The sequence below is a fragment of the Leopardus geoffroyi genome, chromosome C1 (assembly GCF_018350155.1).
Source record: "Leopardus geoffroyi isolate Oge1 chromosome C1, O.geoffroyi_Oge1_pat1.0, whole genome shotgun sequence".
Lineage (NCBI taxonomy): Eukaryota > Metazoa > Chordata > Mammalia > Carnivora > Felidae > Leopardus > Leopardus geoffroyi.
The window spans coordinates 77,148,501-77,172,592 of NC_059328.1; the positions used below are offsets into that span (position 1 = coordinate 77,148,501).

The 24,092-nt window shown below is 33.9% G+C and overlaps 1 protein-coding gene and 1 pseudogene across 36 annotated transcripts in view; one reads left to right on the forward strand and one right to left on the reverse strand.

Moving 5' to 3' along the window:
* ZNF644 (zinc finger protein 644) overlaps nt 1-24,092 on the reverse strand; it is a 105,764-nt gene that overhangs the window by 54,631 nt on the left and 27,041 nt on the right. For 34 of the 36 annotated variants that reach the window (XM_045478230.1, XM_045478218.1, XM_045478223.1 and 31 more), the window contains one exon: nt 20,329-20,389. The exons of the other annotated variants lie outside the window; for them this stretch is intronic. In XM_045478230.1, coding sequence (XP_045334186.1) covers nt 20,329-20,372 — 44 coding nt within the window. In that variant the 5' untranslated portion in view covers nt 20,373-20,389. The remainder of the gene's footprint in view (nt 1-20,328; nt 20,390-24,092) is intronic. 36 annotated transcript variants of the gene reach the window in all.
* On the forward strand, nt 806-18,392 carry LOC123599760 (annotated as a pseudogene).

Here is a 24,092-nt window from a genome sequence, read left to right on the forward strand (position 1 = left end):
GAAAACAAATAATACAATTAGAAATGGTGCAAAGGATCTGAATAGACAGTTTTCTTAAAAGATATATAAATGGCCAACAGGTACATGAAAAGATGCTCAATGCCACTAGTGAGTAGAGGTATGCAAATCAAAACCACAATGAGAGAGGGGTGCCTGGATGGTTCAGTCAGTTACGAATCTGACTTCAGCTCAGGTCATGATCTCCTGGTTAGGGGGTTCGAGCCCCATGTCGGGCTCTCTTCTGTCAGCACGAAGCCCACTTTGAATCCTCTGTCTCCCCCTCTCTCTTCCCCTATCCCATGCACATGCATGTGCTCTCTCTCAAAAATAAATGAACATTAAACAAAAATTTTAAAAACCACATGAGGTATCACCTCACTCCTGTTAGGATGGTCATGATCAAAAAGACAAGTAACAAATGCTGATAAAGACATAGAGAAAAGGAACCCCTGTATACTGGTGGTGGAAATGTAACTGGCCTAGCCACTACGGAAAACAGCATTTTGTTCCTCAAAAAATAGACCTACCCTAGGATCCAGCAATTCCTGGGCATTTACCCAAAGAAAACAAAAACACTAACTTGAAAAGATATCTGCTACCTATGTTCATAGCAGATTATTTACAATAACTAAGACACAGAAACAACTTAAGTGTCCAATGACAGACGAACAGATGAAGAAGTTGTGGTAAATATATACAACAGAATATTATTCAGCTGTAAAAAATGAGGAAATCCTGCCATTTACAATATGGGTGGACCCTGAAGGCATTATACTACATGAAGTAAGTCAGAGAAAGGCAAATAATGTATGACCTCATCTACATGTGGAATCTAAAAGGAGAAGAAACCCCACAAATTCATGAAGAGACCAAATTTATGGTTACCACAGGTGAGGTGGTGGTGGGAGGAGGGTACTGGAAAAAGGTGGCTAAAAAATACAACTTCCAGTTACAAGATAAATAAGTACTACAGACAGAAGGTACAACATGACGACTATAGTTAACACCACCTTAAGACATACAGGAATGGTGTTAAGAGAGTAAACCCTAAGAGTTCTCATCACAAGGAAAAAACTTCTTTCTCATTTTTTGCTTTTTCTATTTTATCTATATGATGATGGACGCTAACTAAACTAATGGCAGTAATCATTTGACAATGCAGTTGACCCTTGAACAACACAGGTTTGAACTGTGTGGGCCCAGTTATAAGCAGATTTTTCACAGTACAATACTGTAAATGTATTTTCTCTTCCTCATGATTTTCCTAATAACATTCTCTTTTCTCTAGCTTATTTTATTGCAAGAATGGTACCTAACACATGTCACACAAAATGTGTGTTAATCAACTCTCCATGTTATCGGTAAGTCTTCCGATCAACAGTTGGCTATTAGAATTAAGTTGCTGGGGAGTCAAAAGGTATATACGTGGATTTCCACTGTGGAGAGGGTCAGCACCCCTCACTCCCATGTTATTCAAGGATCAACTGGATATGTAAGTAAAACCATTATGCTGCACACCTTAAGTTTATATAGTGATGTATGCAAATTATATCTCAATAAAACTAAGAAAAAAATAAAAATAACAACAGGGGGGAATAACATGCAAAGGTTGACTGCATTTCTCAAAATAAACAATGACCAATCTGAAAACAAAAAAAAAACACTTAAAATGATACCATTTAAAAAAGCATCAAAAAGAATACAGTATTTAGGAATAAACCTAATCAAAGAGGCTAAAGACTTACTACTGAAAAAACTACATTGCCAAAAGAAATTGAAGATGATAAAAATAAAAGACATCCAGTGTTCATGGATTAGGAGACTTAATAACATTAATATTAAATAACATTATATATAAACATTAATATGTTATATATAACATTTATATATATAACATACTTATAACATATATGTTATATGTATATGTGTATATATATATAACATATATATAACATATTTATATAACATTAACATAAAATATTAATACTACTCCAGGTAGATTTAATCCAATCCTTTATCAATATCCCAATGGCATTTTTGCAGACAAAAAATTTCATTCTAAAACTTACATGGAATTTCAAGGGACCTTAAATAGCAAAAACAATCTTGAAAAAGAAGAACAAAGTTACAAGTCACACTTACTGATTTTAAAACTTACACAAAGCTACAGTAATCAAAACAGTGTGGTAGTGGCACAGACTACAGACTACACTCCCATATATAAGATCATACGATTTTTGACAAGGATGTCAAGAACATTCCAAAGGGATAGACAGTCTTCTCAAAAAATAATGCTGAGAAATCTGAATTAACATGAAAAAGAATGAACTCTTGGACTCTTACTTTCAAATATTCAATCAACATCATATACCTGGAATAAATACCACCTGCTTGTACTATATAATTGTTTTTACACATTATTTGGTTCAATTTGCTAATATTTTCTTGAGAATTTTTTGCGTCTAACGTTAGAGATGTTAAGTCTACAGTTTTCTTGTTTTTGTACTTTCTCTGCCTAGTTGTGGCTTCAGTGTAATACTAGCTTCATAAAATGAAATGGAAAGTGTTCCCTCTTCCATTTTCTGGAAAAGATTAGATATAATTGGTGTTAATTCTTCTTAAATTTGTTTAAAATAATTCTCTAGTTTGGAATTTTCCAGTTAAACTTCCATCTTGGCCTAAAGATTTCTTTTCTGGAAGTTTCACAATTCTAAATTCAATGTCCTTACTAGTTATTGGTCTATTAAACATTAGTTGTGTATTGAGTAAGTTGCAGTTGGTTGTGTTTTTAAGATATTGGGCCATTTCATACAAATTGTTAAATTTATGTCTGTAAAATTGTTCATAGTAAGCTCTTATCATCCCTGTAATATCTATAGGGTCTATAGTGATACCCACCGTTACATTATTAAATAGGTAATTTTTATCTACTTTCTATCTTTATCAGTCCTGCTAGAAGTTTATCAAGCTTATTGATTTTTCATATAAGTAGCTTTCCATTTCAGTGATTTTTCTCTTTTTAATTTCATTTATTTCTACTCTTAAATTTATTATTTTCATTTTCTGTTTACTTTGGGCTTAGTTTGCTTTTCATTCTCTATTATATGAAATCTTTCCCTTTTCAAATGTAACATTTTAACACTATAAATTTCTCAACATTGCTTCAGCTGCATTCCTTGTATTTTGTTATGTCGTATTTTCATTTCCATTAGATTTCTTTTTCTGAGAATTTTTAAGCCATGGATTATTTAGAAGCAGATTTAATTTTCAATAGACAGATACTCTCCTATTACTGACGTCTAATTTCATTCCATTATGGTCACAGAACACTCTATATGATTTAGATTCTTATACATTTCTTCAGGCTTGTTTCATTGCTGAAAGGGGTTGTCTATCTTCATGAGTGTTTCATGGGCACTTGATTAAAATATGTATTCCTATGTGGTTAGGTAGAATGTTGTATACATGTCATTTAGATCCTGTTGGTTTATCGTATTCAGATTTTTTAGATTCTTGCGGGTTTTAGGTGTAATAGTTTTATCAGTTGCTGAGAGGAGAATGTTAAAGTGTTCAATTATAACTGTGGATTTATCTCTTCCTTTTTCAACTTTATCTTCTTTTTTATTTTATTTTTTTAGTGTAGATTAGGGCTCTATCATTTGGTATATACACATTTAGGATCATTATGTCTTCCTGGTAGATTTATGCTTTTATCATTATTTAATGTACCTCTTGGTCTCTAGTAATTTTTTCTATTCTGAAGTCAACTTAACAGAAATTAATGTTACCATTCTTGCCTCTTTTTTAAGTTAATATTTGCATGGTATATCCTTTTTCATCTTTTTATTTCCAGCCTACTTACGTCATTGAAGTAAATTTCTTGTAAGCTACATATAGTAGAGTTGTGTCTTTTATCTACTCTGTCATTTTCTTTTTTTTGATTGACATATTTATACCATTGACATTTAAAGTAATTTCCAACCTGCAAATTAAATGTTCCTATTTACTTGTGGCAGGTATGACAGTGTTAGAAGAGCCACTTAAAAACCAGAAGAATAATGACTCAATATAGAGAACCTCACTAAACAGATACAAAAGGAATCAGACAAAACTTTATAAAACAGAACCAAATAAATATTCTGGTGCTGAACAACAATTAAAATGAAAAATTCATTAGTGTATATTTCAAAAGGAGATCTGAGCAAGTAGAAGAGACTATCAGTGAACATGAAAGTAGATCAATTGAAATTATATAGTCTGAGAAGTAGAAAGACTAAAGAATGAAGCAAAATGAGGCTAAGAGACCTGTGGACACCATCAAATGTACCAATCTATTTATAATGAGAGATGAAGAAAGAGAGAAAGAGGTAGAAAGAATATTTCAACTAATAATGGACATATATATGCAAAATCTGATTAAAGACATGAAACTGAACAGCCAACAAATTCAACAAACTCCAAGAAAGAAACTCCAAATAGATCCAGACTAAGTCACATTAACATAAAATGGTCAAAACACAAACACAATGAATGAATAATTAAAGAAACAGGAGAGAAGTCATATACATTGGGCTGTAAGTAAGATTACAAGCTAATTTCTCAGGGTACCTGGGTGGCTCAGTCAGTTAAGTATTGGACTCTTGATTTCGGTTCAGGTCATGATCTCATTAGATCTCATTAGATCAAACCCTATGTAGGGCTCCACGCTGGGCATGGAGCCTGCTTAAGATATATTTTCTCTTTCTTTCTCTCTCTCTCTCTCCCCCCCCCCCTTGCCGTTCCCCTGCTTGAACATGCTCTCCTCCTCTCTCTCTCTCTAAAAAAAAAAAAAAAAAAGCTAATTTCTCATCCTATACCATGGAGGCCACAAAGCACTGACATAATAAAGTAGAGAAAGAGGGGCACCTGGGTGGCTAGTTGGTTAAGCAACTGACTCTCGATTTTGGCTCAGGTCATAATCTCATGGTTTGTGAGATGGAGCCTCTTGTTGGGCTCTGCACTGACAGAGTGGAGCCTGCTTAGGATTCACTCTCTTCCTCCCTCCCTCTCTGCCTCTCCCCTGCTCACACTCTCCCACTCTCTCTCAAAATAAAGAAACTTAAAAAAAAAAAAAAGTGCTGAAAGAAAAAAAATTGACCAAAAATTCTATACCCAGCAAAATTATCCTTAAAAAAAAAAAAAAAAAAAAAAAGAGGATTAAAACAGTCTCAGATAAATAAAAGCTGAAGATAGTTGACCACTAGTAGACCTGCCCCACAAGAAATGTTAAAGGGAATCATTCGGCTACAATGAAAGGACATTATATCATAACTCAAAGCCATAAAAAATAACAATGATAAAGGCAACTACATGTGTAAACATAAAAGCCAGTACTACTGTATAAAGTAACTTAGGACAGTAACAACAAAACAGAAGAAGGATGGAGCTATATAAGAACAGTTTTTACACTACTGATACAGAGCTGTTATTAATTCAAACTAGAATGTTATAATCTTAAGATATTAATTGAAATTGCCAAAGTAAACACAAGAGAACTAAAAAATACACATAAAAGGAAATGAGAGGAAATGAAAATGATGCACAACACAAATACCAATTAACACAAAAAAGGCAATAATGGATAGAACTACACAGATTATCAATAAGATGAACTGGATGTACCAGACATATACAGAATAATCGACCCAACAACAGCAGAATATACACTCTTTTCAAGTACATATGGAACATTCTTCAGGACAGACCACGTGTTAGGCCACAAAACAAGTCATAAATATTCAAGAATGAAATGATACAAATACCTTTTCTGACCAAAATGGAATGAAACTAGAAATCAATAGCACAAAGAAAACTGGAAATCCACAAATCTGTGAAAATTTAACAACACACTCTTAAACAACCAAAGGGTCAAAATAAAGAGCAAAAGGGAAATTAGAAAATACCCTGGGACAAAGAAAAATGAAAACACAACATAACAAAACTTGTGGAACACAATGAAAGCAATGTTAACAGGGGAAGTGTGTAGTTGTAAATAAGTTAAAAAAAAGAAAAAAGATCTTAAATCAACAACCTCACTTTACAACTCTAGAAATTATAAATGGAAAACATTAACACAAAGCTAGAAGAAAGAAGGAAATAATATACATTACAGCAGAGATAAGTGGATAGAGAACACAAAAACAATAGTAAAAACAATGAAACAAAAGGTCGGCTTTATGAAAAGATCAACAAAATTGACAAGTCCTCAGAGAGCTAATTAAGGAAAAACAGAAGACTCGAATTAACATCAATTCTCTTAAAACTCTTCCAAAAAATTGAAGAGGAGGAAACATTTCCAATCTCATTCAATGAGACCAGCATTACTTATTCTGGTACCAAAGCTAGACAAAGACACAAGAAAACTACAGACCAGTATCTCTGACGAATACTGATACAAAAAATCCTGAACATAATAAAAGCAAACTGATTTCAATAGCACACTGAAAGGATTATTACACCATGACCAAGTGGGATTTATTCCCAGAAGGCAAAGACGATTGAACACATGAAATCAATCAGTGTAATATACCACATCAACACAATGAACAAACACTACATAACCACTCAATTGATGCAGAAAAAACATTTAACAAAATGCGACACCATTTCATGATATAAAAACATGGTAAAAAAATAAGAATAGAAGAAAACTACCTCAATATAATAAGGCCCATTTATGAAAAGCACACAAGTAAAAATCACACTCAATGGAAAAGAAAGCTTTTCCTCTAACATCAGGAATAAGACAAGGTTGTATGCTCTTGCTGCTCCCATCAAACATAGTACTGGAAGTCCTCACAAGAGCAGTTAGGCAAGAAAAAAATAAAGCCATTCAAATTGGAAAGGAAAAAATAAAACTATCTCTCTTCATAGACAACCTTATGTAGAAAACCCAAAAGACACCAAAAAAAACCAAAAAAAACCAACAAAAAAAAAACCAATCCCAAAACTATTATAACTAAATAAACAAATTCACCAATGTTGTAGGATATAAAATTAACACACAAAAATCAGTTGTGTTGGGGCGCCTGGGTGGTTCAGTTGGCTAAGTGTCCAACTTCAGCTCAGGTCATGATCTCATGGTTCGTGGGTTCAAGCCCCACATCGGGCTCTGTGCTGACAGCTCAAAGCCTGGAGCCTGCTTCAGATTTTGTGTCTCCCTCTTTCTCTGCCTCTCCCCCACTCATGCTCTTTCTCTCTCTCTCTTAAAAATAAACATTAAAAAAAATCAGTTGTGTCTATACATTAACAATAAGCAACCTCGAAACAAATTAACAATCTCATTTACAAAAGTATCAATAAGAATAAAAAACAGGAATAAACTTAACCAAGGAGATGAAAGACTTGTGTACTGAAAATCATAATACATTGCCGAAGAAAATTAAGGAAAACACAAACGGAAAAATAACCAGTGTTCAAGGACTGGGAGACTTAATATTAGTAAGTCCATATTATCTATATTATCCAAAGCAATCAACAGATTCAACATAATGACTATCAAATTCCCAATAGCATTTCTTGGGGGAAAAGTAGATAAATTTACCCTAAATTTCATAGGAAATCTCAAGGGATCTCAAAAGTCAAAGCAATTTTGAAAAGGAAGAACAAAATTGCATGTCTTACATTTCTTAATTTCAAAATAAATTTGCAAAGCTATAGTAATAAAAACATTCTGGTACTGACATAAAGACAAACAGACCAAAGGAACCGAAAAGAGAGTCTGGAAATACACTCACAAAACAGTGAAATGATCTCTGCCAAGGATGCCAAAACCTTTCAACAAAAACTGGATACTCTCTTCAACAAATGATGCTGGGAAAATGGGATAAACACATACAAAAGGGTGAAGCTGGATCCTTATTTTATACCATAAACAAAAATTAACTCAAAATGAGCCACAGACCTAAATGTAAGATCTAAAACTATAAAACTCTTAGGAGAAAGCATAGAGGAAAAGTCTTCGTGACATTTAACTTGACAATAATTTCTTGAATATGACACCAAAAACACAGACAACAAAAGCAAAAATAGACAAATGGAAGTATACCAAACTTAAAAACTTCCATGCATCAGAGGGCACAATCAGCAGAGTGAACAGGCAGGTAATCTACACAATGGGAGAAAATATTACCAAATGTAGATATGGTAACTAGTTAATGTCTAAAATATATTTTAAAAATTCTTGCAGAACAAAAAAACAAATAATTAAAAAATGGGCAAAGGACTTGAAAAGATGTTTCTCTAAATATAATCTACAAATGCCAACAAACATATGAAAAAAATGCTCATCATCATTAATCATCAGAGAAAGGCAAATCAAAACCATAATGAAGTATCACTGCCATCCATTAGGATAGTTCCCTCAAAGAAATAACAGAAAATGACAAATGTTGGTGAAGATGTGGACAACCTAGAACCCTGTGAACTATTTGGGGGACTGTAAAGTGGTGCAAAAACAGGATGGAGGCTCCTAGGAAACTTAGAAATAAAACTATCATATGATCCAGCCATAACAACACTTTGAGGTATATATTCAAAAAAATTTAAGGAAGACTCTTGAAAAATATTTGCATACTCATGTTTATAACAGCACTATTCACAATAGCCAAGAGGTGGAAGCAACCCAAACATCTACTGATGGATAAATCAATAAAGGAAATGTGGTATATAAATACAATGAAATACTATATAGCCTTAAACAGGAAGAAAATCCTGTCACAAGCTACCAAATGGATGAAGCTTAAGAACATTATGCTAAGTGAAATAAGTCAGTCACAAAAAGGCAAATATTATATGATTCCACTTATATGAGGTATCTAAAATAGTCAAATTCATGAGAACACAAAGTTGAATGTGGTCACCAGGGGCTGGGAGGAAGGGCAAAATGGGAAGCTGTTGTTTAATCAGTATTGAATTTCAGATTTACAAAATGAAAAAGTTCTGGATATCTGTTTCACAAAATATACTTCATAAGTATACTGTGAATATGCTTAATACTATTGAACCATAAACTTGAAAATGATTAAGATGTGCATAGCAGCACTATTCACAAGAGCCTGAAGTTTTAAGCAACCCAAATGTCCATCCACAGGTGAATGGATAAAGAAACTATAGCACAGCCATACAACAGAATGTTATTCTTATTCAGGCATAAAAAGAAATGAAGTACTCATATGGTACAACATGGATCAGCCTCAAAAACATTATGCTAAGTGAAAGAAGCCAGACACAAAAGGTTACATACTATGCAAGGCATTTCATATGAAATATCCAGGATAAGCAAAGTCATAGAGATAATAAGCAGATTAGTGGTTGCCAAGGGCTGTGGGTAGAGGGAAGAACAAGGACTGACTGCTTACTGGGTACAGGGTTTCCTTGCGTGTGATGAAACATAATGAAACAGATTACAGGTATAACTGCACAATATTGTAAATCTAAAAGGTCACTAAATTTTATACTTTAAAATTAATAATATATTTTAGGTTAATTGTACCTTCAAGAAAAAAAATCAATTGCATTTCCATATACTAACAATGAACATACAAAACCTGAAGTTAAAATCACAATACTATCTCCTTAATGAAACATAAAATACCTGTGTGCTGAAATTACAAATGCTAATGAAAGAAATAAAGACCTAAATAATGGAGAGACAGATTGGAAGATCAATCAATATAGTATAGACTTATTCTTCCCAAACTGATCTATAGGTTTATTACAAATCCTATCAAACCCTGGGAATGATTTTGATAGACATAAACAAGCTTATTTTAAACTTTATATGAAAAGGTACAGGCTTAGATTAGCTAAAATAAACTTGAAAAGAATAAAGTGGGAAAATCGTTGCAGCATATTATATCACAGTATACTACAACATACTATACACTTAAATTACAACACAGTATACACCTATAATCGTCAAGATAGCATGGTACTGGATAGACATATAGACCAAAGGAACAGAATAGGAACCCAGAAACAGATCCACACAAATATGCCCGACTAATTTTTGACAAAGCTCCTTTCATAGAGGAAAGATAGCCTTTGCAACAAAATGGTGCTAGAGAAATTAAATGTCCATAGGACAAAAAAGAACCACAAACTGAATCTTACAACTCATAAAAAACTAACTCAGAATGGATCATCACAGACTTGAATGTAAAAAGCAAATCTACAAATTTTTTAGAAAAAAAAAATAAGGAAATCTCTTCAGGATTTAGAGCAAAGAATTCCTAGACCCTGACAAGAGCACAATTGAAAAAAAAAAAAAAAAAAAAAGATAAACCGAGTATCATCAAAATTTGAAATTTTAAAGACCTTGTTAAGAGGATAAAAATACAACTTACAGACTGGGAGAAAGTACTTAGAAACCCCTTATCTGACAAAGGACCAGTAGCTCTAATATATAACTCTCAAAACAACAGTAAAATAAATAAATAAGCAATCCAATTAGAAATTGAGCAAAAGACATGAACAGACATTTCATTTAAGAGGAGATAAAAAATGCAAAAAAATCACTTGAAAAGATGTTGAGCATCATAAGCCATTAGGGAAATCCAAATTAAAAACACAATGAGATATCACTACACACTTTTCAGAATGGCTACAGTAGAAAAAAATTCAAAATTACTTCTAGCACTTAATGCTTGCAAGAATATGGAGAAACTGGATCACTTATTTACTATCGAAAAACAATTTGGCCAGTTGTGATAAAACTAAACATGTAGCTAGCATTTGTACTCAGCAATTGCACTCTGGGGCATTTATTCTAGAGAAATCGTAACTGATGTTTATACACAAACCTGTACACAAATGTTCATATGAGCTTTATTCATAACAGCCCCAAAATGGAAATAATCTAGACTTTTGTTCTTCCATAGGTGAAGACTTAAACTGTGAAACACTGACACCGTGGAATACTACTTAGCAATAAAAACAATGAACTAATCAATGCATATATACAACTTGGATGAATCTTGAGGGAATTGTCCTGATAGAAAGAAACAACACCAAAATGTTGTACATTTGTATATACATATGATTCTATTTATATAACATTCCTGAAATGAAAAAAAATTACAGAAATTGCAAACATTATTGCTTACAAGTGATTAGGGAATGGGGAGAGAGGAAGCAAGTAAGTTATGAAATGGCATCATTAGGCACTGTTGGAAGGGAAGAACATAGAAGGAATGAAGTATAAATATGTATGGTTATAGGGAAATTTAAGGGGGAGAATATTACTTAAATAAAAGTATAATCTTTTATAAGCTAGAAAAACTAACTTGTCTGCCACTGTCATCTAACTAAAAGTAAAATTTGATTAGATATTAAATATTATATATAAGTAGTGACATTATTCAACAAATTATTTATTGAGTATCTCTGTAAGAAGAACTACTCTAGATGGTGAGTATACAATGGTGAACAAAGCAGGCAAGGTCCTACTCATATATAACTTTTCTCCAAATGATTTTCTCTACCTGCCCCCCCCCCACCTACATCCCCCTCCAAATGATTTTCTGAATCATGATTAACCTTAAGTCTTCAGGACCGTTTTAACCTAAACTTTGCTACTCAGACTGAAAAATGTCTCCATCACCAAATATTATCAGACATATTTAGCTACTATGTATTAGACAATGTTAATGGAAATCCAGGACTTAACACATTTAACATACTCTTAGCAACTCAAGTATCTTTGGTAAGATTCCTGCCATCAATAGTATGATTATTTATTCATTAATGGTATTAAATCTTGTTTAATTAATAAGGAGAGGCCAGGAACTCTAATAAAAACAGCATCGCATAAATCTATAAGGAGCAAACCATTTTTCAATAATCTTTAAGTCTTTTTATTCCTCCTACCACCACTCTGAAGTCAGGCCAGTATTCTCCTGCTATTAACTGGTCATCCTGAATCGAATCTAGCTTCTCCAATCTGTTCTCCACATGTTTTTTTTTTTTTTTTAAATCTTTATTTATTTTTGAGAAAGAGAGACAGAGCATGAGAGGTGGAGGGGCAGAGACAGAGGGTGACACAGAATCGGAAGCAGGCTCCAGGCTCTGAGCTGTCAGCCCAGAGCCCCACGCATGGCTTGAATTCATGAATCACGAGATCATGACCTGAGGTGAAGTCAGATGCTCAACTGACTGAGCCACCCAGGTACCCCTATTCTCCACATTTTAATTAAGGGATGTTCTTCTTTTGTTGCTGTTGTTTTTTTTTTTTTTAATTTGAGAGAGAGAGTGAGAGAGCGAGAGAGCGACAGAGAGCAAGTGAGAGAGCACATGTGGGAAAGAGGGGCAGAGGGAGAGAGAGATTCAACAGAGTTTGATCCCACAACCCTGGGATCACGACCTGAGCCAAAACCAAGAGTTGGATGCTCAACCAGCTAAGCTACCCAGGTGCCCCAATTAGGGACGTTTTTTCTAAAAAACAGATCTGATCATGTCACTTCTTCACATTTTAACTCCTTAAAATGATGTCTCATTAGAGTTAATCCAACTCCTTTATTTTTTTTAATGTCTATTTGCATGTCTATTTATGTCTTTAATGTCTATTTAATGTCTATTTAATGTCTATTGACAGAGAGCAACAGATCATTAGCGGAGGAGGGGCAGAGAGAGAGGGAGACAGAATCTGAAGGAGACTCCAGGCTCTAAGCTGTCAGCACAGAGCCTGATGTGGGGCTTGAATTCACCAACTGTGAGATCATGACCTGAGCCAAAGTTGGATGCTTAACCGACTGAGCCACCCAGGCAACCCAATCCAAACTTCTTAAAATGGTTTATAAAGCCCTCAATAAAATATCTTAAGACTTACTCTCCCTTTTATCTCTTGACACTACCAGCTCCTCCCCCTCACTCCATGTAGAACTCTACACTCAAGATATGCCACATTTTTGGGGTGCCTGGGTGGCTCAGTCAGTTAAGCCTCTGACTTGATTTCAGCTGAGGTCATGATCTCATAATTTGTGGGATTCTCTCTCCCTCTCTCTTTGCCCCTCCCCCACATGCGCTCCTTCTCTATCAAAATAAACATAAACAATTTTTTTAAAAAGATACACATTTTTTTTCAGTTGCTCCAATCTTCCCTTCTCTTTTCTCTCATCTTTTCCACATGTTATTTCTTTTACTAACAACAGTCCTTCCCCAAATTTTTATCTAGATAAATCATTAACAGTTCTTCCAGGTTTTAGTTTAAATGTCACTTCTTGGCATATTTCCATTCAATCATTCAATAAATCTTTACTAAATGCTTATTGAGAGTCAAGTGCTATACTCCGTGCTTACATATTAGTAAATAAAACAGACGTGGTCCTTGCCATCCAGGAACACAAACTCTAACAACACTAATCACATTTTATTGTAATTACATGTTTCGTCATCTTTCCTCTTCATACTAATAACTAGTATCAGTTACAAGCCAAAACCAACGTAGCTGTAATAACCAACTCAGAAAGCAATGAATAAATCAATAAAATCTTAAGTATACTGATAACTGATCATATGACAGATATACCCATAGTTCCCAGCCTTGATAGAAGACCCTAAAATGTTTCAAATATCTCTTCAATGGTCAGTCATCTCAAAAGAACAGTAGATTAGAGGTCAGAAGACTTATGTTCTAATTCTTCTATCTTTGCAATTCTCTATCTGACTTCACACTAGTCTTTTATTATTTACAAATCACATACTCTTAAGTACAACAGTGTAATATGTAAGTGAATGATCAGTATGGAGTCTTTCACAGTATAATTTATTTCTTGATTGGTTCAAAATTAGACTTGTTAAAAAAGTTTAGGGGGCAGCTGGGTGGCTCAGTCGGTTAAGTATCTGACTCACGATATCGGCTCAGGTCATGATCTCACAGTTCATGAGTCTGAGCCCCACATCGGGTTCTGTGCTGATGGTGCAGAGTCTGCTTGGGATTCTGTCTCTCCAGCTCTCTGTCCCTGCCCTACTTTGTACATGCACACTCTCTCTCTCTCAAAATAAATAAATAAACTTAAAAAAAATTAAAAAATAAAAATAAAGTTTGAAAAACAGAACAAGGAAACCATTTTAAATAATGACTTCCAAAACTATTATAAATTATAAACTTTAGTACACTTAAGAAAATGCCAGTAATTTTGATAACACGGACATCCAGTTAAATGAAACCATTTTATAAAATAATTTCTAGCAACTAAAATAAGACTTTTAGTTCATACTCCCTCTGCCCACATTTTCCCAAGGCCATCCTACAATCAAAATCCTACTCTTTTCTTCAAGGCCCAACTCAAACACCACCTTCCTTCAACAAAGCCCTTCCTGATCTTTCCCTTCAAAATTCCCCTATATATTATGTTCATGAGCTATAATTAGCTATATGGCACTGAGAATTCAAATTACCAATGCACACTTAAACATATAGCAAATTGCCTAGAACATTATGTTTCAGTTAAGGCTTACTGAATATCTTGTTTTATTTAGCACCTCTATTTATAGTTTAGACCTACCACAGAAGGTTAAACTATAGTAATATCAAAATTCTTTGGTTTGACAGGGCAGTTTTATGGTTCCCTGTTCACACACTGGAATGACATTTGCCACTTTGCCTTTAACTGTCAAGTTGAAAACCACTTCAGATTTGAGGATAAACTTTTATAACAAGTACAGGTCTAGATGAAACTTTCTTTGGAAAAACAGAATGAGAAAATACTTTCCAAAACAAATCAATGCAGCCTACTTAACCTTTTAGACAAATTAAACAACAAAGTGAAACCAAGGATGAGTTTTCAGAGGTATAGGCAAACAGATATAATCATATCCAGGAGAAAAGACATCACATTGGAAAATTCTACACAAAAAAATACACCCCAAAGAAGGCAATAAAAACAATTCAGAGAAAGCCATCATAATGTTAAGGATTTTCTCAGCTCTTTTTTTTTTTATCTTAAATTTAGTAATTTCTACAAGCTAGATAAGAGACATTTACAGCTTATCACACATGCTGAGGGTGGTAAACACACACATACACATACACACACACAGTTTTCTAAAGCTTTAGTTACAAGAAACAACAGCTTTTGAGCAGCATGTTATTAATCTAAATTTAATTAACCTAATACTTAGTAATGGTTTTTATTTTTACTTTATTTACAGACTACACTAGCATTAGTTTGGAGCAAATTACAAAGAAATCCATCACAAGGAAATATGTGTTCTAAGTAAACAGTATGAAGGTAACAAGACAAACAATCTGATTATTCAATATTAAATAACTGAATGAACACATAAAACACAATAGTATGTTAATTGGTGGATTTAACAATGAAGGAGAAAAATCTTTGCCAATTATATATTCTTTGATGGAATTAAGTTATGATGAAGGGGACACAGCAAACCTTTGAGGAATCTCACAACTAAAGGAATACACCAGCCTTCTTTAGGCTCAGACCTCGTTTGTGGCAACATAGCTAAGCACGCCAAGAAAGTCGGAATCGTCATAAATACAGGACCCATTATGGTGCCTCTCTCAGGAAAATGGTGAAGAATAATGAAATAAGCCAGCACATCAAGTACACTTGCTCCTTCTGGGGCAAAACCAAGATAAAAAGACAAGCTGTGGGCATCTGGCGTTGGGATTCCTGCGTGAAAATGGTAGTTGGTAGTGCCTGGACCTGCAACACCACCTCCACTGCCACAGTAAAGTCTGCCATCAGAAGAATGAAGGAGCTCAATGACCAGTAGAAACTCTACCATTTGAAACACCGCTATGCTATAATGAGTGGGTTTGTTTTGTAGCAAAATTACTTTGGCTTGTTGTTAAATTTATTAATTTGATGTTCCAATTTGTGTCACATTAATTTTGCTTTCTCAAAAGACCTAGAAATTTAAAATCCTTCTAATTAAAAAAAAATGCACCAATAAATACACTTTTCACTGGTTAGACTGACATGGATCAAAACACAAGTTAATATTCAGTGGGGTGTGGGGAAAGAGATATTCTCAAACACTGCTAACAAAAATGTTAAGTGATACAACCTTATTGCAATTTTGCAATATATATCAGAAATTAAAATGCACATATACACTCACCTGCAATCCACTGCTACAAATTATCCTACATTCTCACACAATTCCAATAATTTAGTGAAATATATATACAGTGAAGAATATTGATTGCAGCATTATATAAACAGGAAAAAACCCTGAGATTTACCCAAGTATCTCTATCAGTAAGGAAACAATTATATTAAATGTAATACATATATGGAAAAATGTCCAAGATATAATTGGCAAGTGGAAAGAGAAAGATGCAGAATATATACCTGTTCTTTCTGATGATTTATGAGGAGTACAGAGCTGGGTGAGAGAGGGAAGTTTTACTTATTGGAAACATTTCTATATTATTTGCTCTTATGCAAATAAGCTTATGTGACTTCTTTAAAAAATAACATTTCCAAAATCCTAAATGTTACTTGGCAATATATTTGAAAAAGGTAAAATGCACATTGTGCAATCTCATCTAGAATGAAGAACATATATTTTTGTTAATCTAAAAGTTTTCTTTTTCACATTACAACAAAAGGCAGCACAACTACACTGCTACTAAAGTGAAGCATAGAGAGATTAATTTGAAAATTAAGGAAATTAGCTAACATAAGATAAATATTCATAAAGAAATTCAAATCCTTGGACTTAGGAACTCTGCAAAATGAAAAAAGCAGCTGCTGACCGTATAAAATATTGAAGGGCAAAACAAAGGGGAAGAATCTGAAACTGAGGTATACCTATCAGCTTCTGAGAAGAAAAACTAGTCTAAAATCTTTCAAATACATGTTAAGTCAAACAACCTCAAGGTTAAATTTCTCCGAATACTCAAATTTTATCAACAAGAAAACTAAACACACTCCACATCCATGATAAAATAAAACAAATAACTGAAGTTCTACATTTGATAAGATCTATGTCTATGAAAATCCTTGTAGGGATCAGAAGAAACAGCAGGAGATGGGGTCAATGTCCAACTCTGTGTTCAACCTTTATGGCAGAAGCTGCAGAGAGGAAAAGCAACAAATTGATCCCAGTGGGGAAGAACCTCTCCTTGCTTTGGACTTGCTAGAAGGCATAAAAATCCCCCAGGTGACTACAACAGCCAACCCAACTAGCCAAATTTCAAACATAGAAGAAAAAAAACTAGTATAAAATGCTTTAAAATATTCTAAAAGCTTCATTTCTTAAGAAAGTGTATTATTTATATATATTATAGACCTACAAAGGTAAAACAAAATTTTTTAAAATATTTTTCATCAAACAGCAAGCTTCCTAAGCTACAGAAATCAAAAATGTTATCATAGTTCCAGACTATGATTCAATTTCCTTCTCTACTCCAATATTTTTTTTTACCCTCAGGAAAATGAGAAAAAGTTTTCTTTATTAGATGTGACCAGTGTTCCTAATCTTCTGCTTGTATTAGTCCAATACATCTTTAAAAATCTTTAAAGAAATAAGTAGCACAAATTCACAAAAAGAATACCATTAGTACTGAACACTCCAATTGCCATAACATGGATTAATACCTTCATTTGAAAAGAATAATCAAAACCAACACGGTTTTCCTTAAGGTCTCAACTAAGAACATTACGAGCCATTTTTTTCAACTGGACTGAAAGAAGACTCGAGGGAGGTTTTATTTCTCCTTCCAAAATGTCTATAATGCTGCTTCTGTATTGCCTCATTGGCTCCTTCATACAGCGCAATAGCAATTGAAGTGCCAATGTCCTCACCCCATTCCAGCCGCCAGTATTCTCAATCCCTACTTGTCCGAGACAGAACTCTATTCAGTGTTCTATGTTTTACAGACATTCATTAAGTACACACAGTACTCTGGCACTGTGCTACTAAGATAAGTAAGACACTGGTGGTGTCTCCCTTCAAAGAGCTCACCAAAGTCCAGTAAAGAAAACATACTACTGCGGAAGTGTTAGGTCTGGCTCAAAGGACAAGATAATGCTTCAGATGCACTATTTCAGGAGATAACCTGACCACGAGGAGGAAGGACAATGGCAGCTGGGGAGACAAGGGGCTGGGGAAGAGTGACAACATTTAATCAGGACTAAAACTCAATATATGAAACATCATACTTATTTTACCCAGATAATTCTAGCATTCTGGAATAGCTGCAGTGAGACCATTGTATGCCATATTACAGAGCCTACATTTTCTTGCGCAGGTGACAGGGGAACAATGAAGGAGACAACTAGAGGGAAAAAAAGCAATGTAGAATGCTGGCAAGTGAGGTCAGAGACTTGGAGAATAAAAAAAAATTATAGAGAAAAAAGTATGTAGCATGGAATATCACTCAGCAATAAAAAGTAATGAACTTCCGATACAACCACATGGAGAAAACTCAAAAATACTATGTTGATTGGAAAAAGCCATACAAAAGAGTATAATGTCGGGGCGCCTGGGTGGCGCAGTCAGTTAAGCGTCTGACTTCAGCCAGGTCACGATCTCGCGGTCCGTGAGTTCGAGCCCCGCGTCGGGCTCTGGGCTGATGGCTCAGAGCCTGGAGCCTGTTTCCGATTCTGTGTCTCCCTCTCTCACTGCCCCTCCCCCGTTCATGCTCTGTCTCTCTCTGTCCCAAAAATAAATGTTGAAAAAAAAAAAAAAAAGAAAAAAAAAAAAAGAGTATAATGTCATAGAATTCTATATACATAAAATTCAAGAACAAGCAAAATTAAGCTATGCTGATAAAATTCAGAAAGATGCTTACCTCAGGGGGAAAGGCATTGGATTGGAAAGGCAAGAGTATGAGGAATTTTCTGGGCAATGAAAATGTTCTGTACCTTGACCTCTACAGTAGTTACATGTGTGAACATATATGTAAAAACCCCATTCAGGTCTATTCTTTAAATTTTACCACATATAAATTACAACTTAATCTATGTAAAAATGTACATATTTTACTAAAAAAAGAAAAAATGCATACATAATTGTGGTAGAATAAGGCCAGAATAAATTAAACCAGTGTCATCCCTTAAGCAATATCTGACTTTTAAGAAATCAGAATAAAGGTTCTAACAGACACTGTATATTCAATTAGCAAACAAAATCCCTATAAGACGTTATGTAAAAAAGTCTAGCTTCTTTTCCCGTACAAGAAGATATACAGGCAAGCATTCTTCATAATAAATGCTGTGAAAACAGTGTACTTTTCCCAAAGAAAAGAAATAGCTCATTATAAACAAAAAAAATAAAAATTTTCTATACAGCAATACCTACCTTACAAGAAGTACTATAAAGATTAATAAGGCATGAGTAGCAGTTAACACAATATAGAGCACAGTAAGAACTCTTCACACTGTCATTACAATTATTATGCAATAGCAATAAAAGTGAAACTCTCCTTCCAATTATGCCTAAACCACTTACTGAGAATACACTGTTTAACTGCATATTACTCAACTACAGCACTTCTCACTCTGGGCTTTTTTTTTTCTTTTTTTTAACTTTGAAATCAGCAAGTTTCTGACAGCTGAAACATCTGGTTAGATTGGAGAAAGACCAAATTAACTACAATTTATCAAAGTATTCTTTTTAATCTGCTTATATCCTGAAACCATGTTCATTTACCAAAAGACAGCAAATGTATCCTTTTAACATCTCAACAGCTTATATTATTGAAAACCCATATACCAAACCAAACAAGTACATGATCACAATTCAGTTTCCTGAAAATCAACAGTCTTAAAAAATTAAAGCAAAGCACAATGCTAAATTAGAAAGTCATTCAGTACAAATATTCATAAGAAAAATATTATCATTTACAGTTCTGAACATTATACTAACGTTAAAAAAACACAATTTGGCAAATTTACTCAATTTGTAGAAGGGCTTCATTAATAGAAACAAAGTAAAATTCACAAAGGCAAAAACTACTGAAGTACTATCATCCACTAAGAAAACATTGAGGCAATCTAGCAAATCTCTTACTGAACTGGTTTCTGAATAGCTAAACCAAATGCCAACTCAATTTTCTATGTTTAATAGTCACTGGAAACTGCATTACACTCAACATAAAAGAAGGAAAATGAAGAATTTAGTTCCACAATTTCATAGCTCTACTGTTACTTCCACCAAATCAACTGGAGCAAGTACATCAAAGTCAGTTCTTCATATTTCAAAATTTTATTGCAAAACCCATTAATTCTGAACTTGAAGACACATTTTTAAAACATAAGTTTTTTGTATTATTCCTACTTTGATACGTAACACTTAACAAAGTCTTCTACTTACCTAGATTTTGTCTTATTAACATCTCGTTGCAAAAACAATCTCATTCGAAATTAACTCAAACCTGAAAAAATACATGCAAAGACCATCATTTAGTTTTCTGCTTCAGATAGAAATAAGTACATTTCTATGACACACTTATTGTTTTAAATTAAAAACTGCAAATCTAATTATTTTCTTTATGTAACATCTATCTGAAAAAGTCATTCAAAAAAACACGATCATTTTAAACTTTTAGGAAACTTGCTAAATACTACCTTTTTGATGAACTGAGATATATTCAAATGAGAAACTTAATCTTTCTAGTTATCTTTAAAAAAGATTTACAATATGGGGCACCTGGGTGGCTCAGTTGGTTAAGCATCCGACTTCAACTCATGTGGTGATCTTGCAATCTGTGAGTTCAAGCCCTGCATGGGGCTCTGGGCTGACAGCTTAGAGCCTGGAACCTGCTTTGGATTCTGTGTCACCCTGTCTCTGCCTTCCCCTGCTCACACTCTGTCTGTCTGTCTCTCTCTTTCTCTCAAAAATAAACAATAAATAAATTTTTTTAAAGATTTACAATAACTTATTTTGATTAATTTTAATAGTATAGCAATAATTAAAATCAGTATTTGTTAAAACACACACTTCTATCTAGATGTTTGTCTAATACTATTACATACATGCCAAAAAGTACACCAAAAAGCTGAAGATAAAAATACAGTATGAGATGGCATAAAAGTATACACTAATAATAACTGTAATAATGACTAACAACGATTATTTGCTAAATGCCATGGGCCATTATTCTAGAAGGCAGTATATACTGATACTCTCCTACTTCCTCAATTTAACCTACAATCTAGCATAATGTGACCGCCACCCCAACATTCCCTTATACTTGAAAAATTACCTACCTCTAATTTTTCACATTTCACAAATTCTGAAAACTCAGTATGTCTTATTCTGTACTCTACACATCTCCTCTCCTTACCTGAAACAAGCTTGTTACTCTTTTAAATTCTTATTCCCCAAAAATGGCACCACCATACCTACCGCCATTCTCACCTAGATTACTGTAACTACTCTATTTCCAGACTATCATCTCAAATTCATCCTTCTCAGAATCATATATATAAGTCCTCATTTTCAAACAGCGATCCTGAAGATGTCACATCTATGCTTCAAGTCCTTCAACACTACTCATCAATGATCTCATCCTTATCGATTTATCCCCAATCTTTACTCTCCCATTCACTCCAGGTTTCTAATACTAAACCCCTTCAACTCCCAGAACAGCTCCCACGCACACTCAACTTTCATGCTTTTTAACATGGCAAACTACACTTACTGTCTCTGACTTTGCTAACATATTTTTTACTAGTTTTGCAATATTCAAATACTAGTTTGAATATTAGTTATCCTAAAAGATCCTTCTCTAATTTCTTCAGCGATGTTGTGTTTCTCAATTGCTATTAACAACTGGTGATAGCTCTGTATCAATTGTTTACTTGTGTGTTTTTCTGAACTACAGTGTGGACACACTGAGGCCAAAAAGTCATTCAGCTTATTTCAGCATTTTCACTGGATGGTACGTGGTAAAAGTACAACAATGTAGGCTGAATGAAAGATAAGAAATTTTGTGTTGTATCCCAAAATGTACATAGGGAAATAAGTAAAATTCAGTGTAATGAGTTTAATTCACATTTCCAGGACTAGAGAAAAAAAGTTCGTATCACTTCTGAATACAGTAGTAACATTACTTTATGAAATAACTACATCTAAGTAAGATACAACTGACAAAAATCAGACCAATGCAAACTTCTATAGAGTAAATTAATTAATTTCACTGATCATCAGTACCAAGATTTTGGTTCTAAATGTTTGCATCCCTACTGAAAACAAAGTTTGTGGACTATAATTACCAGACTAATTAAAGTATTGGACTTAAGCAAAAAAGAGTTGGAGAAGAAGGTGAATATGGTTTTAATACTAATAATGTCAATAAACTAGAAAGGTGGTTCACAAACTTTAGCATACATCAGAATCACCTAGAGACCATGTTATACAGACTGCCAGCCCCCACCCTCAGAGCTCCTGATTCAGTAGTTCTAAGTTGGAGCCTAATAATTTGCATTTCTAGTAAGTTCCTAAGATCATGCTGCTATTTCCAGGGCCACAACTGAGAATCACAGGCCTGGAGTTTTCTACATAATGTCTAGAAGAGACAAGAATATTCTCTCTGCCATCCACTACCACCAATCTTTACCTACCCAGAACTGGATACTGTGACCTATTGCAAACTAAACTATAAATCAAAGTGAGAGGACTAAAAGTCCACTAGGAGTTGCTGAGTGTGAAAGGATGAAAAACAATGGCCCTGCAAAAGAGAATGCACATCCTAATACCTGTGAATATTACCTTGTATGACCGCTCCTCCCAAAAGAAAAGTCTTTACAGATGTAATTAGTTAAAAATTTTGAGATGGAGAGAATACCCTGGATTATCTGGGTGGGCCCTAAGTACAGTCACATATATTCCTGAAAGAGAGGAGACAGGGAAATGTGACTATACAAAGAGAAGGTGAAGACAGAGTAGAGATTTGAAACACTGGCTTTGAAGATTGCAGCCACAATCAGGAATGTCAATAGCCACCAGAACTGAAAGAGAACTTTGTAGAAAGTTTCACCATTTCTTAAAGTGTCAAATATACAACTACTACACGTATGATCCAGTCATTCCACTTCTAGGTATCTACCCAAAGAAATGAAAGCATATGCTCATATAAAAACTTACAAACGTTCACCTTTATTTGTAATAGCCAAAAGTTGAAGGAAAAATTGTCCACCAACATGTGAACCCTTACAGTTTTACAATGGAATAAGTAGGAGTGAACTAATGACACATGCAATGTATATGAATTTGAAAATAATTATGCTGACTGAAAAAAATATAGACAAAAAGATTATATACTGCATAAGGGAGGAGCAATAAATATGAAAGGATTAAAAGGGGCACAAGTAAAGTTTGAGGGTAAAGGATAAGTTTATAATCTTCATTGTGGTGATGATTTCATGGGTATACACAGATACGAAATGTATTCAAATTGTACACATAAAACATGATTTATTACATACCAATTACACTTCAATAAAATGGATTATAAGATCACAATATACAAATATTAATAAACTTGGGAAAACAATGAAATCTCTAATTAAAGAAGTTAGAGTAACAATAATGAATACAAAAAGAATATTGTCATTTATAACCAAAAAAGAGTAGAGGTGAAAATAAACCCTCTTTCAACATCTACAACTGGTACTACAATTTTGCTAATTCAGTGCATGAACGATGCTTCCAGAATGTCATTAGATATATCCAATGAAACATACGTAACTAGAATCATCTGAACCTCTGAACAGATTGACATATTTAATTTATACTTGCCTAAACTTCTATACGCAAACACAATTCCTCCTGAAATATAATAAAGGTCAACCTGGAACTAAACAAATATAGAATATTAATTTTACATCATGAATCAGAAATCTGTCTGCAAAAACAGCTCCAATTCTACACTTCCCCATTATTCATGCATTTGACAATGAGGCTTTGCAGTTTCTCCCATCAAGAGGTAGAGTGTTTTCCCCTACCCTTAAATCTAGGCTTCCTTATAAGGAAGATCAATAGAATGTAACAGATGTCAGTTCACAAATTCTGAGCTAGACCTCAGGAGACCTTGCATGGTTCTTCTTAGAATCCTGCTACCATCATGAGAACAA